General features: G+C 39.1%; 1 protein-coding gene across 1 annotated transcript; it reads left to right on the forward strand.

The window, feature by feature from the left end:
• The first annotated feature begins 858 nt into the window (after positions 1-858).
• On the forward strand, positions 859-18283 carry METAP2 (methionyl aminopeptidase 2). The gene is made up of 11 exons (XM_002188460.6): positions 859-1163; positions 1972-2073; positions 5334-5399; positions 5754-5856; positions 11047-11208; positions 12869-13050; positions 13135-13229; positions 13315-13411; positions 13928-14031; positions 16232-16347; positions 17492-18283. Exons 1-11 carry the CDS (start codon positions 995-997, stop codon positions 17742-17744), a joined length of 1449 nt encoding a protein of 482 aa, XP_002188496.5. The 5' UTR covers positions 859-994; the 3' UTR covers positions 17745-18283.
• The last annotated feature ends 203 nt before the right edge of the window (positions 18284-18486 follow it).

An 18486-nucleotide genomic window follows, 5' to 3' on the forward strand; every position in this document is an offset into this window, starting at 1 on the left:
AACTAGAATAGAAAGCAATAAATCCAGAGTGTTCTAGGCAGCGTTAGTGCACTTCATGTCACCCATTCTCAGTGCCATGCTTTCGTGCTATCCGTTCTCAGTGTGAGAGCAGTGGATAGATATCATGCTGCTGTGACACTTGCCTGGAGTGGGATGGACTTTGATCAGTACTAGAGCATTAGTTTAGTCTTTTTGAGTTCTGTTCTTGCTGGGAATTGTATCAGGTGAGGAGTGAGGAGATGCCCCTGGGTCAGAATTCGTACCTCAGTGAGGAACAAGGCATTACCGGCACTCCCAAGCAAAGACCTGCCTGCAACAGGCCTGGTTTTAACCTTTGTATGTTATAAATTATAATGGCACTATATTATACCGCGTTATGTTCAAGTATACCAAAAAGGAAAAATATTTTTCAGCCAGTATGGTTATACTGGAAGAAAACCTCTGAAAAGTATAAACTCAGTAAATGAATTTTAAGGATTGGGCTGATTTAATACTTCATTAGTGGGTGCTGGCAATATTGGCATTTTGCCTTGGTTTTCTACAGAGTAGTAGAAATGGGACAAAACAGTGTCCTTTATAACGTATTAGAATATTCCCTTTTTTGCTCTATGTTACTTGGAACAAGTGATTTTTTTTTTCCTTGTGTTATTTTCGTTTTGTACACCAGTTATCTCTCGTGTTAGTCACATTTCCTCAGTGCCCTAACAATCTTACATGCAGCTGCTCCTTCTGAGGGAAAGGGCTGTTTATGTAACATTTCTCCTTGCCATTTTTTATCGCGCCGCGCAGCCGGCAGCGGCCCCGCCCCGCCGCCCCCTCACGGGCCCGCGCGCGCACATCGGCGGCGGCGCGCGTGCGCGGCCGAGGGCCCGCCCCCTCCCGGCCGAGTCCTCCGCCGTCCCGGCGTGCCCCGCGCGCAGCACAGAGCGTGGCGCCGGCCCCGCCGCTCTCCCCGGCTCGCTCCGTGCGCGCGAGGCGGCGCGGCCGCGGCGACATGGCGGGCGTGGGGCGGGCGGAGCAGCGGGAGCAGCAGCAGGAGCAGCACTTGAACGGCGAGCTGCCCCCCGAGCCCGAGGACAGGGACGGCGCAGCCGGGCTCGGCGCTGAGGATGGCGCCAAGAAGAAGCGCAAGAAGAAGAAGAAGGGCAAAGCGGGCCCCGCGGGTAGGGGCCGGGCCGCGCCGCGACCCTGCGCTGACGGGCCGGGCGGCGTGAGGGGCCTCGGGCCGGCACACCGGGAAGCGGGCGTGGCGGAGGGCGGACGTGGGTGGCCCCAGGGTCCCGGCATGCGGGTGCGGGGCGCCGCCGAGGCCGCTGTCCCGGGCCCTGGCGGCGGTGTGGGCTGAAGGGGAGGCTCGGAGGGGGCTGGCGGTGCCCGGAGGATGCTGCTGCCGTTCCTTGGGGCTGGGGTGTCCTCCTCGCTCCTCTGTGCGCAAGAGAATCCACTGCTTCCCTCACCCTCTCCTATGCCCCGAGGGGAGAAAGGTGTAAAACTGCTGCTGTAAAAGCTAGCCTGTCTGATGAAGGCTCTGCACCCCTCCCAAGTTCTCGGAGAGAGCTGGAGCAAGTCTGGGCAAATAGCGTAAAGACGCGATGGTTTGGGTTTGTTTTAGCAGGCCATCAGTTAGCCATGATCGTGCTGTGCGTTTATAATTATCTACTTCACGCCCATATTATCTCACAAGAGCAGGCTGCTGCTATGGGAAGAATAATTAGTTACCCTGGCAGAAAAAAGGAATCAGAAGTGTCGGGTTAATCTACCTTTATATGCAGGTTTCATTAACAGCACCTGTCACTGTACTGTCCTATAGCCTTGCACTTTGGGGCTGCTTTAAGACAGAAAAAAGTATTAGGTGCTCAGGTGTCTGTAGGATGAGTACAACATAATGTTATATATGTAGCTTTAGGGGCTAATGGTTACTAATGTGGAACTAATGTTTTACTGTAAGTTGTACTTTAACTTTACAAACAGGACAAGAAACTGATAAAGAAATGGAAGGTGCTCTTGATGATGTAGCAAAACAATTGGACAAGCAAGCCCTGGAGGAGAAAGAAAAAGATGATGATGATGATGGCAAGTATAACTTACTATTTTCGCTTAACATTTCCAGTTTCAGCTTCTTCCGAGACTCCCTTTTAACAGACTGTTTACAGATGTCTTGGTTTGATTTTGGTTGGGTTTCTTTTTGGAGAGGCAAGATTCAACTGTCTATACTTTCTACTTTTTGTCAATGATTTTGCTGTCACAGAGGCGTACATATAAAAGCAACAACGTTACTTTGTTAAAGGTTTGTGTTTTCAAGGATCTACCTGCTGAAGGGGAATGTTTTGTTTGAGATAAGATAAGCTATAAATCATTCTCACTTGCATTACCATGGCCAGTAGACATTTATGTTTCAAATTATGTCTCTTATTCTTGACTTAAAACATACAGAGAAAATTTTAAGGGAGCATTTTAATTAATAGGTCTTACAGTCTTGACCAGTGACTTGAATCCTGCTCATCTGTAATTATTATTTTTCATTAAAACTGAATTAGGGGGAGATTAATACATAAGCAAGACACACACTTAGTGTGTTGCTTGTGCTGTGTAACTGATTTTCTGAGCAAGAGCCTTGAAAGTGTGTGTAGTGAAATCCAGACTGTGTCTGTCTTTTCTGTAGGAAGATTGAATAAAGGTGCTGTATTTCCTTTGGTTTGATGGATGGTTCTCAACAGAAATGGATGTTTAGGAAAATGCATTTCTTAAATTAGTAATTTAGTTTTATTTTTCTGAATTAGCATATAAAGTTGACTCAACATTTTGAGCAGTCTGCTTAGAAATCTTCTTAGTTCACTTGCTGGAATTTGTCCTTCTGGAATGTCATTTTAATGAATTGGGTATGGAAGTTTTAAAAAATTAAATCAGAGTGCTGAGACGTATTAAGTAAGAAATTTATCTTGGACCATTACTAATTTGCAGCATCAAGTTTAATGCAGGTACTTTGCATAGAAATGTATTCTTATGGCTTGTTTTGTGGTATCTTTCAGGTTATGGAGTTGAAATTAATGGAATATGTGCTTTACCATCATTGCAACTTGAGGAAGAAGTATTGGGAGGGTAGTGAAAACTGTATACAATGAAAAGAAATCTTTTGAAATCATTAGGATGATTTCATAGATAGGAGTTCTGTTTCTGGAGAAATAACAGTGATAGTTGTAGATCAAATGCTGTGCTCTCTTATCATTTTTACAGTATTACTAATTGTACTATAGTATTAGAAAGCATAAAACAATGAAGTGATGCTATGACAGAATTAATAATCTCTTTTTTTTTCCCACATATCATACTTGGATGTGTTTTTAGTAAAACTGGTACTTTTGCAGAAAAATTATAACTGAAGTGTTTTGAAGACAGCTGTGTTCTTGCCTGTACTGGTTCTCACTATTTGCCATCTTAACTGTGTAGTTTCAGAATTGTTTTTTTAAGACATGCTGCATTAGATTAAAATCAATAAAATACCTACTCCTCCCCCCCCCCCCCCTTGATAATTCTATAACTGAATGGCCTGAAAAAGGAGACTATAACTTTTGAACTCTAGGAGAGATTAGCAAGCGCTCTTTGTATTTCCCTTGCCATATTAAAATGCTGATTTCTAACATTTTTGCATGATACTGTGCTAAGTTATTAAAGGCTATACCAAAATGATACAAAGTTACACTTCTGTTTTGCAAAGATCTGAAATTGCTTTTCTGGTGACAGTTTTTTCCTTAGCAGCTAAATAACCTGAAGACAAACAGTGTTGGTCAAATGCAGTAGTTATGTTTCTGGCAGCACAGTTAGTCTGCAGCAGCTTTCAAGGACATGAAAGCATAGACAGGGTTAGTTTGGCTTGCAGTTGGCAGTTTCATGTGCAATGATGTATGAAGAACCTACAATATGCAGATAGCAACAGCCACAATATTTAAGAAATGCTGGGGTTTTTTTCTCTTTAGTTTAGGACTAGCCTTTGAAAGAATAATCCAGCAATCACTTGGTGAATGAACTGGAGTATGTCTAATTAAATTCTTTATGAATGGTTTGTGCAGTGCTCAAGGTCAAGGCAAATGTGACAAAGTTACCACATTTTAAAGAAATTTATATGCACCAGTAAGGATTTTTGGTTGCCTATAAAATACAGATTGATGAAAAATCTGGTATGTTGGGATTACGTTATAGATACAAAATATTTGCAGTTTTTTTACCAAAACGTAAATTAAGGTACTTAATGCCCAAATGAGCTGGGGAGGGACAGGAGTGACATTACTGAAATTTGCCCGAGCTGCAGAGTTACAGCACTCATCATGGCATAAAATTGCTGATGCTATTGACCATCATGAAATCTAGTTACTGGAGCAGCTGGTCAGTGGTTTGATTTGATTTTTAAGTGCAAGCTTCTGTATAAATACACTCAAAATGGAATGCTTTGACTTGATTCTAGAAGTTGTTTTAATTTTACTTCTTGCTGTAGTTGAAAATGTTCTACATGTAGATGAGTAGTACTTGTCTACTTTGAAAAGAATTTGTGTTTAGGACCAGAAGGTTTAGGTAGCTGATAGCACCTGAGATAATGAGCATGAAGTAAGTAGGGATTAGATGTAGCCAAATGTGAAGTCTGCAGGATTGTTGTTACTTCCCAAATGTGTTTGTAAATGGTGTAGCTGATTCTTGGTGCTTATGTGCTGTGCTCCCTGGAAACCTCCTACTGGTATAGATTCATAGAATGTTTTGGGTTGGAAGGGACCTTTAAAGGTCATCTGGTCCAAGCCCTGCAATGTGCTGGGATGTCTTCAGCTAGATCGTGTTGCTCAAAGATCCATTCATCGTGACCCTGACTATTTCCAGAGATGGGGCATCTTCCACCTCTCTGGGAAACCTGTTCCAGTGCTTGACCACCCTTGTATCTCACACATTCAGTGCTTTTGCTGAGAGTGTTGTTTGTGACCTTCCCTGTTATCTCAAGATCAAATTTACCCTGGCATAGATAGAGTGCTGTCATGTTTACTTCTCTGGGGTCTTTATCTTTCCAGGTGCAGAGGAATATGAGGTAGGACTTTATGAAAACACTTTACCTGAGCTCTCTTTTTTCCTTTGTTTGGTGTTAGGTTTGTTGTCAACTTTCAAAACTATTTTCTTAGGTCTGTGTTTAGTGTAGGGACTGAAAATCCTGATGGTTTGATGTCAGGTTCTGGATGTTGTCTTTTAATCCATTAAATTTTTCTGTGAGAAGTGTTTCCAGATATTTTTGTGTTTTATTCAAACTTTGGTTCTTTTAAGATTATTTTATATTCAGCTGAGCACTTTCTTTCCTATAGATGGAGAGGGTGAAGGAGATGGAGCAACTGGGAAAAAGAAGAAGAAGAAGAAAAAGAAGAAAGGACGTAGGTATCAAGCACAAAAATGTAGACTATGTGAATATTTGGTATTAAGTGTGTGCAAGTGCTGTTCTTGCAGCCGAAACAAATTTAGGGGTGCAGTTTGTGTTTGTAGGCTAAGTCTAGCCAAGTTGTCTTTTCTGGTATCCCTGAATGCCATTGAGGCCCTTCATTGGCCTTGAGCATTGGCTAAATCAAGTCATAGGAGGGCATTGTGATACAATGTTGTCTTGGTAGAAGCCCAGATTCTGGTTAAGGGGATCTTAAATAACTTCTGTTGTTTAACTTCTATGCTAGAAATAAGATGGTTTGTGTTTCCAGAGTCCCATGTGTAACACTTTCTTAAATTATACACAACAGCTAAGGTCCAGACAGATCCACCTTCTATTCCAATATGTGATCTATTTCCCGGCAATGTATTCCCAAAGGGAGAAGAATGTGAATATCCATCAACACAAGATGGGTGAGTGTTTTAAGCTTAAGAAATAAATGCTTTCATTTTGATGTGCTGAAAAAAATATTAATCTACAACTAAATAGTCAAAATGAATAATGTACATTGGGTTTTGCCCTTTTTTCCTTTAACTGGATTGCCAAGGAACTCAGTGAATACAGGTCTTCAGGCCAGAAATGTTTGTCTTTCCCTACCCTTTTAATTAAGGTATAGGCAGTATAAGCAGAATTGTCATGAGGCAGGGGGCCCTTGAGACCCAGGGTGCCAAGAGACTTTCAGTAGGCAGCTTGTAAGAAAAACTTTGAATTAGAAGTGAGTGAAGGTTTAAAATTCAGGGAGATGAGACACTATTATGCAGCAGTGTTATGGCTGTTGAGATGCCAACTCTTTGTTACTGATTTTTTGATAGAGATGTGTAAGTCTCTCCATGTAATTTAAAAGCCTACATGATGTATTCTGTACTTTGCTTCTCTTTCTTGGAATTAATATGTAGTTATTGTAACCTCACCTGTTTTTGTAACTCGCAGGGATGTGAGAATTGCACTAAAGAAACAACAGCTTCCAGTGGCTCACTGGAACAGGGATCTGCACTCTTATGTTTTTACAGGAGACTATCTTTGTGCATTGTTAGGACATACCAACTTGAATGAGTTTTCCTGATTTTTTTGGGGTTTTTTTTCCTATGTGAAGTGTTGTGGAAGGTCATATTTTACCTGGGAGAGACACAGGATGCATGGCATAGAATTAGCTTGAACAGTATGCAAACTTGAATAAAAACACCAGGTATTACTGAAAACTCTGAAACTTACCAGGAAATAATGAATCAAAGCCCTGAAAAAATAGTTTGAACCAAGGGAGAAAGTAGGTAAATATTTGTGTCTGAAAGCATTGTCTAGTTTTCAATGTCTTTTACTTCAGAATGAAATTACTCTGAAATGTTTTTTTAATTGGTTACTTAAAGTCAATGCCTGTTTCTCATAGAATGTAAGTAAAATAAGCAAGAGTCCAGTACCCCCTATGATTTGTGTTCAGATAATATGGTTTCATTTTTATGAGATGAAAATTTGCTTTCAAGGAGGCTTTTTCTTTTTCATTACTTGATTTTGAACAAGGTGTACTCCTGTGTATTTAGAAATGACTGCCTTCTTTGCTTGCACAAGATCAGCATGCTAATGAAGTGCTTGCACAGGATAGTTCTGACAGGCTGATCCAGGAGTGACACTTTAAGGGTTAAGTATTTAACCTGTGCAGTGTTCATAAGGATTTAAGTAAAGCAGGAAATTAGATAATAAACAAGCATGTACATAGTTTATTAACAAACACACTATTTTTATACTTCTCATACATATTCAGCTATTGAAGATTAAGATATTTTCCCTGGTTTAGCTGCTATTTATTGAAAAGAAAAAGGACAAAAGCCATAAAAACAAACCTCCTTTCATAACAGGAATTAAGTGAGGTGTATTTTCTGTACCTGATGTTATACTATGGAGGAAGAATATATGCTTCTAAGGAACCTGAAATAGTTTCCTCGTGTAATGTGCTTAAGCAAATATGTGCTTAGTTGTCTTCCTAATTTAAATATTAAAATCTTACTAAACTTAGTAGACTAAATACTACTTTAGTATTTCTTAATATATGCCACTACTTAAATTAGTAACTGACATTAATGCCAGGATATTTCGTATTCTGAGTAATATTTTATATTTGGTGAAGCATTTTTTTGCCATGTCTTTTTCACGCTGAGGTCAGTAGGGTTTTGCCTTTGATTTTTTTAAGAGTTGCACTTCTATTCTTAACTGTTAATGTCATGTGCTTTCTAAAGTTACCTCTCATTGTGTATTTTGTGTGAGAAGTTTAGCTAGAGATGGGTGTCATTCAGATTTCAGCCTAAAAAAATAGATAATAGTAGATAATCAATACTTCCATAGACAACAGACTAACAGGTTTAACATTTTTATATCTCCAGTTGTTTGTTTGTTTTTGAAGCTTGTGTTTTTTCTTGCAGATGTGGGAATTTGAAATTATACAGCTGGGAGGGCAGAAAATAAATAAGCAGTATTTCATGATACACCAATTTTGTTAAAGTAGAATTAAGGAATTCTTGACTCTGTCTACTTGTTTCTGCCTCTTTGCTGTTGCAGAGTCACTGGTTTGCTTTGGAAGATACCTTGAAGATGAGCTACTTCTAACCTTCCTAGGCAGGGACACCTTCCCCAACTTCTCTGGACAGCCTGTTCCAGTGCCTTAACACCCTCAGAGTAAAGGATTTCTCCCTAGATTCTAATCTAAACCTACCATCTTTCAGTTTATAATCATTACCCCATGTCGTCTCACTACATCACCTTGGAAAAAAGCTCTCTCTTTCAGGTTCTGAAGGTTTTGCGAGGTCTCCCCAGAGCCTTCTCTTCTCCAGGCTGCAGGGCCCCACTTATTCTCAGCCTGTCTTCACAGAAGCAGTGCTTACAGCCTTGATCATCTTCATAGTCCTCCTGTGCACTCACTGAAACAGCTCCATATCTTTCTTATCTTGGGGGGTCTCAGAGCTGAATGTAGTGCTCCAGGTGGGGTCTCACAAGAATGGAGTAGAGGGGTAGAATCACCTTCCTTGACCTGCTGGCCACACTGCTTTTGATGCAGCCCAGTTCATGATTTGGCTTTCTGGGCTGTGAGTGCACATTGCTAGGTCATGTGGAGCTTCTTGTCCACCAACACCCCCAAATCCTTCTCCTCAGAGTTGCTCTCAATTCATGCTTCACCAAGCCTGTATTTATGATGGGATTGTCCTGACCCAAGGTGCAGAACCTTGCACTTGGTCTTGTTGAACTTCGTGAGGATCACAGAGGCCCACCTCTCAAGCCTATAATGGTCCCTTTGAATGGCATCCCTTCCCTACAGCATGACTGGATTATCTGGGGTAAGATAATATGGGGAAATTATTTTCTGGATTTCTTTGATCACTATAATCTAAATTACAGGGTGATCCTGTAAAGATTTGTACTGGTGAAAACTGCAGGTTTGTGAACTAAAGTGAAAAGCTGGACCAATTGGCTTGGAGCAACAGTTGAATTTCTTTGGCTGACATGTAACAGGCAGCACATTAGTAAACTGCTAAAAGCTTGTTAGCTCATGTACCTGTTGGAGGACTTGATGTTTGGCATGAGGCCTTCCATCTAACCAACTGATTTTTCATGTGTCCTGAAGTGCTTAGGCCCTAGCAGAAATTCTTGTTGCCTCCCTTCCTGAGCTCCCAGGTGGCCATAGTGCAGCTTTTTCAGCACGATGCTTTGGGTCTGATACAGTGTTTTTACAGGTAGAGGCAGTTCTGTTCCCCAGTTGACTTGTGTGAAGTGACTAAATGCTGAAGTACAGTAAGACAGAGTGAGGGTGGCTTCCTGCCAGTTTGCTGGAGTTTGCACTCAGGTCTGTGACAGATGGCAGAGCAGCTGCCCAGACTCTGTCAGCAATTCTTGCTACCAAGGGGTGTTCGCTGCTGGAATCCAGAACAGTCTGAAAGGATCATTGAGTCTCTGTCCCCAGTGTTTTTCTGCAGTGCACCTTTTCCATCTTCAATGACTACTGTGCTGGCAGAAGTCCAGTTTTCTCGTGGTGGAGCGGGGGCCCAGGTTATACAGTACATTGCTTTCTTTTTTTGGTAGAATTTGCCCGATTGAGGCAAATTATAAGAGTAGTATGTGTGATGCTTGCTACTGGAGCAAGAAAACTGCTCAGAAAGGTAAATGTGGGATTTCTGCTTTGCACTTTTATCTGAAAAAAAGCAGAAAGTTCAATGGAAACAAGCAAAAGGGTCTCAAAATATTTTGTATCCTCTGATCATCCTGAGAAAGATTTATGGAGTAGCCTGTTATCTTCCTTTATCTTTTCAACTCTTTTTAAATACTCAGTATAAATATATATACTTATAAATTTACATATAAGTATATATTCTTAGTTCAAAATGCAGCAAAACTCAAGGGCATAGTCTCTTGGTTGACTTGTACCTGTGTTTTGGCTGTAAGGAAAACTTGGAAGTGGAGCTAAATTACATGTCTATGAAACATGTAAAAAGCTATACCTTTGGATTTCAAAAACAAGTCCTTTACACTCTGTGTACCCAGCTGTTTGCTTAGAATCAGCTCATTTGCATTAATTTCTAAATTTGAAAATTGGTGTATTTCAGCATCTATGGTCCATCTTGTCCACCACCCATTTTCTTTGAAGAAATGCCAGCATGCACAGCTGTGTATTGTTCTTAGTAGTTTTTGTCTTGCGTAGCATGTACAGAGTTCTTTGAGTCATCACTAGGGTTTTTTGCACTATTATGTGGCTGCAGCTTCACCATTTGAAGGATTATCTCTACTTCATAGTCAGAGTAGTCTTCTAGCTAAATTCTGGCAGTTGTTGGAATACTTAAATTATGTTTTTGTTTGCTTTCATGGAACCTTAGTTGCATTGGGTTTTTGCATAATACAGAATATATTCAAAGCTAATCTTATACTTAGTCCTGTATTAAAAATATTTGTATTTCTTCTATGAACCTACCAAAGAGCTAGAATGAGTGGTGCTCTCCCATAACAAATGTTAATTCACCATCCAGCCTATTTAGAAAGTAACATTCTGTCATGTGTCATACTTACCATGCACTGTTAGGTGTTATTACCTAAATATTCTGAGTGTGAATGAAAATAATAGTGGAAATGCAAGCTCTTAAATTTTGAAGATGCTTGTTGTCTGTGTCAGCAACAGTTTCTGGGCCAAGCAGCTACACTACAGTGCTGAGGTTCATCTCTCTCTATACAGGAACAATGCTGTCAATAAATAAGGTTGTGAAAAAAATAAACTTGTATGAGTGGAGCCTGTTGCAGTTTTTTGACCTGCTAAACTTAAGGTGGAACTGCAGGCATTAATATGAATTTTATATGCCTGTTCTGTGTCTTTGAAAACTTGGGCATCCTTCAAGCACACTGCTTGTCTGGGCCTTTGGTAGGATGTTACTACCGTTCACAGCTGCTAGTCTGTGGTACTGATAGAGATTTTTATTTTTTTTTAATAGGCTTTCTTTATTGTATAAATCAAGGTCATTTCTTACAGGGGGATGTAGACCTGATTGATTAATAAACACCTTGCAGGCTTTAGACAGAAGTTGCAATGACTGCTGTGATTATAGGAACTTGTTTGAAACATTTTGTTTATTTTCAAGGCGAACTGCTGCTTGGAGAACAACTAGTGAAGAAAAGAAAGCACTAGACCAAGCCAGTGAGGAAATCTGGAATGATTTTCGGGAGGCTGCAGAGGCACACAGACAAGTGAGGAAATACGTTATGAGCTGGATAAAACCTGGAATGACAATGATAGAAATCTGGTGAGGACACACATCTTCTGGAAGACCTGTGCTGAAGATGTTTCTTCATTTTCCAGAGTGGGAGAGATTTAGTCTTAATTCTGTGTGCTTTATTCACTGTGTAATGAGTGTTGGGGAGATTTGTGTTTGAGGTACACAACCAGTGTTGCCAATTATTTCCTTTAAGTTTCCTCTTTCATTTTTAGCTTATGCAGCTTTACAGAGCCTGGATTATACTGAATTTTAAACTAAGCTTTCTATGATGTTCATGTAGTTTGATTATATGCTTCATTTAGATTTCAGTGCCTTTGCTACTCTGCAGTGATGCTGGGAGAAGCAGCAGTAGCAGTGCTGCTACTGCTTGCCAGAATCATGAAATGCCATGTAGACTGTGAGGTGCAGTCTGTGCCAGGGACTGGGCAAAGAGGCATAAAACCAGCATGGCTGTGTATTCAGTCCAGGGCAGGAAGGTTTGGTCTGTGTCTAGTCTTCATTAGCTGACGGATGTTTCTGGTGGAAACACAGTGGGGTTTTCTATAATTCTGTTAGTAAGAAATAACTGAGCAAATGGATTCAGATGAATGTGAATTTGATTAAGTTTAAAGAAAGAATTAGCCTGGACTGATTATTGTGGCTCTTCCAACTATTACTTTTTCTGTCCTTCAGTTTATCTAGATTGAATGTCTACTGTCCAAGTACTGCACTGATCCAGAACAGTTTAGCTTCCAAAATCAGGTGCTTTCAACCTGGTGTGACTGAGGCCTGTGCTGACAAGAGTAGGATAGTAAGAAAGCTAATGAGAGCTGAACCCCAAGGTAACTGTGCAAGGATAACATTAGGACATAATATACCATGAGGGAAAGTAGGAGAAAGGCAGCTCACTAGTATGCATTAAACAAATCTGTCTTAGTGAATTATGCAGTTTGGCTATTCTAAGCAATCATTTTCTCAAAACATGACTATTCTTCCTGAAGTACCTCAGACTATGGAGCCTTGCTGACTAAAACGTGCTCTCCTTTTTCATATTTCTCTGGCTTTCTTAAAATCAGAATTTGGTGCACTGCAGTGAGCTGCAGTTTACCTCATTCACTGACACTGAAGGAGAATGCACTGTTGGATGTGTATTTGTGGATTTGCAGTAGCTAGCATCTTGAGATGAGACAAAACCAAAAAAACAAATGCTAGTCTCACAAGGTTTTATTTTGTCATAGTTACCACTTAATTTTTTTTTAAAGGTCCTTTTATAATCAGTGTTAATAAATAAGAGGCTTTACCTCCTTTTCCCCACCTCCTTTTAAATCACAGTAATTGTAAAGAATGCATTTAATTTGCCGAAACTTTGGTTGTCTAACCTCTGCTGTTCATGAAGGATGGGTTAAATAGCTTGTAGGGATAAATATTTTAAACTTAAATGAAAAACAATAGAGAAGGACTCATTTTTGCCCAAGAAAGGGTAGAGGAAACAACATAAAGAACTGAAGATTGTTGTGTTGTGCCTATGTTTTTCAGCCTAGGGTTGTCTGTCTACTTAGCATACAGATAGTTTGATTTTACATAAAAGCATTTGCTTTAATATTTTTCTGAGGTTTTGTTCTTGCACTGATTTATTTGAAGTCATAAGAAATATTAATGATAGCTGTCCTCTTCTTTTTTTTTCTTCTCCCTCCCCTCTGCTTTTCAGTGAAAAACTAGAAGACTGCTCACGTAAGCTGATAAAGGAAAATGGTTTAAATGCAGGTCTTGCATTTCCTACGGGGTGTTCTTTGAATAACTGTGCTGCCCACTACACTCCCAATGCTGGAGATCCAACTGTCCTGCAATACAATGATATTTGCAAAATAGATTTTGGAACACATATTAGTGGTTAGTTTTCATTTATTAATTAAAACTTTGAGACTGTTCTTCAGTGCAAATAGTATGAAACTAACTAACTTCTGCTGATTTCAGGTCGTATTATTGACTGTGCTTTTACAGTCACATTCAATCCAAAATATGACAGACTATTACAAGCTGTAAAGGATGCCACAAATACTGGAATAAAGGTATGATGCTTATACAAGTAATTTCCAAAGTATTTTTCAGTAAATGTTGTGATTATTTTCCATTTATATTTGCATTTATTTTCAGTGTGCTGGAATAGATGTACGTCTCTGTGATGTGGGAGAGGCCATACAAGAAGTTATGGAGTCTTACGAAGTTGAAATTGATGGCAAAACATACCAAGGCAAGTTATTTTCTTCATATAGGGATAGTTGTTTTAGAAGTCTGTACCTGTATATAGATTTGTATAAATATTGATTTCAGCATAGGATATTGGAAAGATGTCTGCTAGAAGTATATTATGAGTCTTCCATAAATATGTATTTACAGCTGGCTTGCCTTTCCTTTGGAGAAATGTTCTTGGCTTGTACTTCCCAAGTATTGCATCTCTAACAGATAAGGCTAAACAACAGTTTTGAACTGTACAGATAATTTGATACTTGCTGTTTGGCTTTATTAATAAGCTTTTATTACTGTTGGAGTTGATGCTCTTAAATAATGAAGCCTTGTTAAAGCATACAAAGCTAACTTGTGTCTTAGCTGGTGTTTGTACAAGATACATGGGTAGTTTTGTGTTTGGTTGCTCTGCAGTGTGATGACTCACTATTATACTTTTAATATGGGATAACAAGCCAAATTGCCTTAAAGGGTTTACCATTTGTTAGGAAATTGCCTGTAATATTAATGTTCTCTTCCAAAGTGAAGCCAATCCGCAATTTGAATGGACACTCCATTGGGCCATATAGGATACATGCAGGAAAAACAGTACCCATTGTGAAAGGAGGAGAAGCCACAAGAATGGAGGTAAGTTGAGTTCTGTATTCCTTCTGTTAAATTTCCCCAGTATCATTGCAAGAGTAATATTTCTGTGCCCTTTTGATTTGTAGTTTTTGTGATTCTGGTGAATAATTGCAGTGGAATAACTGCTGCACTGTGTAATGCTCCTGTACAGGAATAGTTCTGTCCTAGTGGCTTCTTCGTTTTTGCCCTGGAGTGTTCAGGTATCTAACACTTCCTGAAATTGAAGCCTTGGAATGCTGCTATTTAAAAAACAAACCACCAAACAAAGCAAAAGATACCCACCACTGTTGAAATCTGAATGCCATAATAATACTTATTGAAACTCCTGCATATTTGTTTCTCAGTGTGTATATGTTATTAAACTGAGTGTTGGAATGTTGCATTGAGGAACATGGAAAAGGAAAGAAATTCATATTTAGGGGTGAACTGGAATTCAGGAAGTCAGGGTTTTCCTGAATGACTTGCAGGTCATTCGTAGTCCTTGTTCTTCTTCTGTAATGAAATCTTCTCTCACACAGGTAATTTCTTGATAAATACATCTGAAGTGTAGTTTTGGATAACTTTTGAAAAGCTTGCAATGTAGTTTTTCTCTGCAGATACAAAGTAACTAAATGTATTTGTAGTTAATGTAAGAGGCTAGTTCAATGATGTTGTTTGGATAGTGTTATGGAGCAGGGGAAGGGAAATCAATGGCTGTACATGATGTGACCAAGTACCAGTTGGGAAGGCAGTATTCAAACATGGAGATTTAGCCATCATTTTCACGGAAGCTCTTGTTCTAATGAGATAAGATTTAAAAGATGGGTGATGAGACAAGAAGCTTTTAATTTTATTCTAAGCCTCATCACTAATGATCACCAGTAAGTCTATCAGCATTAGATAAGACTTGTAAGAGCTGAATAGACACAGGTGTGGTCTGGACAGGATTGTTTTTTGAGGTAGGCTCATTCTCATTGCCCAAAACTCGTATCATAGATGTTGACCTATGATGTGCACAAAAAGACAAAGTTTTAACTATCTTATCTAAAGGACTGTGCAAAGGGATTATAAGTATTGGAAAAGGATAGAAAAACTTGTGTGTTCTTCTTAGTTTGACTTAGTGGCTTGGTTTTGAGGAGAACACATTTTTTAATTTCTTCAGCTTCTGTAAGTTACTTAGGACACAATCCTACGTTATTAAATACAGTGAGTTTGACAGTGAAGAATGTGGAGCATAGCCAAGGTCTTGCTGTACTGTGCTAATTATAGTATCAAACTGCAATCCAGGGAGTTTTTTGTGACTAACAGAGCCTCTGATTATCCTTATTCAGAAAAAGTGGGTTTTAAGTGAATCTTGTGGCAGCATTGTATGGGGCTTTTTGAGGGTTAGTGGTTTTTTTAATGAGTCAGTTGAATATTCAGGGACATCTTCAAGGGTTTGTCTTGAATTTGAAACCTGTGTTACTGCTTTTCATATGGCTTCTTATTTTGGGCTGATGACTTTAAAAGGAGCTTAATAAAACAAACAATGCAGCTCATAGTGTCCATTAGTGTTTGATGCCCAGGCTTGTTAAGTCCCTGTCACAGTCCTGCTATTAAGGATGTGTGAATGGACTTAGCAGAAATGAGTTTGTATAATGGCATTTCAGTATGTTCTTGGCTAGAATTTTAATAATACCCTTGCAGATATATATCACCTTCATTTCTTGAAGAAATTCATCTTATGGAATGGAAATGAGCAGGTTAAGGGTATATACTAGCACCTGTTATCAGAAAATTCTTGCAGAAATTGGGCAGAAAGTTCATCAGTGCAGTAAGTGTCTGTAATCAACATCTATTTGCTATGTCTAAACTATACATTTCCTAGGACTTATATCTGAATAGGACAGAAAGAAGTACTTCCAGTTAGCAAATATAATTTCTTAGCTATGTTAGATGTATGCTTTGACAATGTTTTAACTGCAAGGACTTTGAGAAATTGTGACTAGAAATATACTGATGCTTTGGGCTTGAAATAAAATCCTACTAAGGTAAATAGTTGATGATTTGGAGATACCTATAACTCAAATGTGTGAAATCTCCATGCTGAGTTTTTCTCTCCATTAATTTGACAATTGAAAGTGTTCACATTTAATTACTTGTATTCAGAAGTGTAATACTGAGATGTTGTATCATAATGACACAATGTCACATATTGCAACATGTTCCTTTTTTCTCTCCTTAGGAAGGTGAAGTGTATGCTATAGAAACCTTTGGTAGCACAGGAAAAGGTGTTGTTCATGATGATATGGAGTGTTCTCATTATATGAAGAACTTTGATGTCGGGCACGTGCCAATAAGGTTGGATTTTGTTGGTGTATTTTGATAAAGCTACCACCCCCTTGAGATTCGAATTTGATACTATGCATGTTCTTCACTAAATAATAAGGCTGTCCAGAGGACTCAAAGGGCAGTACTAGCAATATTGTTACAAAAATACACTCTGGTCGGTAATGTGGAACAGCACAGAATGATTCCCAAGAAACTGAAAATGGAGAAAATACGTTTTCAGAATTTTATATTGATTTTTAATGATCTTCCTACCATTATTTTTTTTCATGATTACTAATACATAGATTATAGTTGTGTATTCACCTGTGTATTAAATGTATAGTGGGTTTTTTAGTAAATACCTGTACTGTGGTTGTGTGTCACAATCTTTGTCTTACTGCTGTTCTCAGAATCTATTAAGATATTTGTGCCGTCTGTTTCATTTTATGGATATTTTGAGAGTTTTGAGTTTTTGTTTTAGTGCATTGCTGTAAAATGAAAAATTCCTCATTTTTAGTTTCACTGAGTTTGCATTTTGGCATTTCTAGGAGTACAACATATTTTCTGAAACAAAGACTACTCTGGTCAGAAACATAGCAGGCAGACATGCTTTTCCATAGCACATACTAGGAATGTGAGAGAGGATGAGACGAGTTAGACTAAAGATCACAAAGGAACTGCTTGACTGCAACTAAGCTGAGTTCTGAGAAGATATATAAATATATATTTTTATGCCTGTATATTGTAAGAATTAGAAATGAAAAGCTTACTGAGTATTTGACTTCAGAAGTGAAAACTCAGCATTTTAAACCACCAAGCTTCTGCCAAAATTAGTTCAGATTACTGACAACTCTGGATTAGGAAGAATTCTGTTTTTCTTTATAAGATGAAATGGCCTTTATTTTTTATGAGAAAGATTCGTCCTTATATTTAGTTTAGCTTGCGGATAGGTTCACAATCCATTTTGAAGGATGTCTATTTGCAGAAGGAGGGTGCACTTTATTTTCTAAAGAGAACATGTGATTTATGTGGGAAGACATCCCAAGTCTAGGCAGTCTGAAAAGACCGTGCAATATAACCTTATTCTTAGTTGGTGTGGTTTATTTCTGTAGTGAATACATGCTGGTGATCCCTCTTTCTTCTCCAACATTCTTGTTTGGTTTTTCCCTCCAAGGCTTCCAAGAGCGAAACACTTGCTAAATGTTATCAATGAAAATTTTGGTACTCTTGCCTTCTGCCGCCGGTGGCTGGATCGCCTGGGGGAGAGCAAATACCTGATGGCGCTGAAGAACCTGTGCGACCTGGGCATCGTGGATCCGTACCCGCCCCTGTGCGACATCAAGGGCTCCTACACGGCGCAGTTCGAGCACACCATCCTGCTGCGCCCCACCTGCAAGGAGGTCGTCAGCAGGGGAGACGACTACTAACTCAGAGCCACCTCAGCACCTTTATACTCCGGGCTTTCTTGGAACATACTATACCAGAAATAATTCGCAACACGTTGTCTGTTTTAACAGTGGACTGATGTTAATACTTTCCATATTTGGAAAGAGAGGAATTTAATCTAAGGCAAGTCTTCTAATTGTAACTAACCATGGAAAAAGCTTTCAGGCCTTTAGAAATATTTCAAAAGTTACTTATTTTTTCTGTTCAGGGAAATATGTGCTATAAAGCTCAATTTTTAGTTTGGAATGAGTTATACATTTTGTTCTGAACATTTATGATAAAAGATGCTTTTCAAATATTTATATGACCATATTCCTACTTGAATGCTTTGAATGACTACACCTGATTTCTGCGCCCCAGTCCTCTGTGATATTGCCTTTTAAACTTCCTGGAATCCATTTTGTAAAAAATAAAGATAAATTTTCAAATCTGAAAATATATATACTTTTTAGAAGTCTGGTTATGATTCTGGTCAGGAGTCCACTGGGAAACTGCTCTATTAAATATTTTGCAAACTTGATTTGCCATTTCTTGTCTTGAAACTGGACCTTGTCTCACCCTTCATATGAAACTTGCCCTTTCATGCTTGTTTTAAGAATCTTGTCAGTGCTGGGATATGAGGCAAGAAGTCATCAACACTTCACAGAACAAAATGTGACCACTACAGTAAAGGTGTGTGGTAAAGGTTTTGAGTGTGCTAGCCTTTGGTGTAGACTTCAGCTG

The sequence above is a fragment of the Taeniopygia guttata genome, chromosome 1A, assembly GCF_048771995.1.
Source record: "Taeniopygia guttata chromosome 1A, bTaeGut7.mat, whole genome shotgun sequence".
Classification (NCBI taxonomy): domain Eukaryota; kingdom Metazoa; phylum Chordata; class Aves; order Passeriformes; family Estrildidae; genus Taeniopygia; species Taeniopygia guttata.

Coding starts and splice junctions, on each gene's coding strand:
- METAP2 (XM_002188460.6), top strand. CDS start 995: ATGGCGGGCGTGGGGCGGGCGGAGCAGCGGGAGCAGCAGCAGGAGCAG. Junction 5,400..5,753: donor GAAGAAAAAGAAGAAAGGAC/GTAGGTATCAAG, acceptor TATACACAACAG/CTAAGGTCCAGACAGATCCA. Junction 11,209..12,868: donor ATGACAATGATAGAAATCTG/GTGAGGACACAC, acceptor TCTGCTTTTCAG/TGAAAAACTAGAAGACTGCT.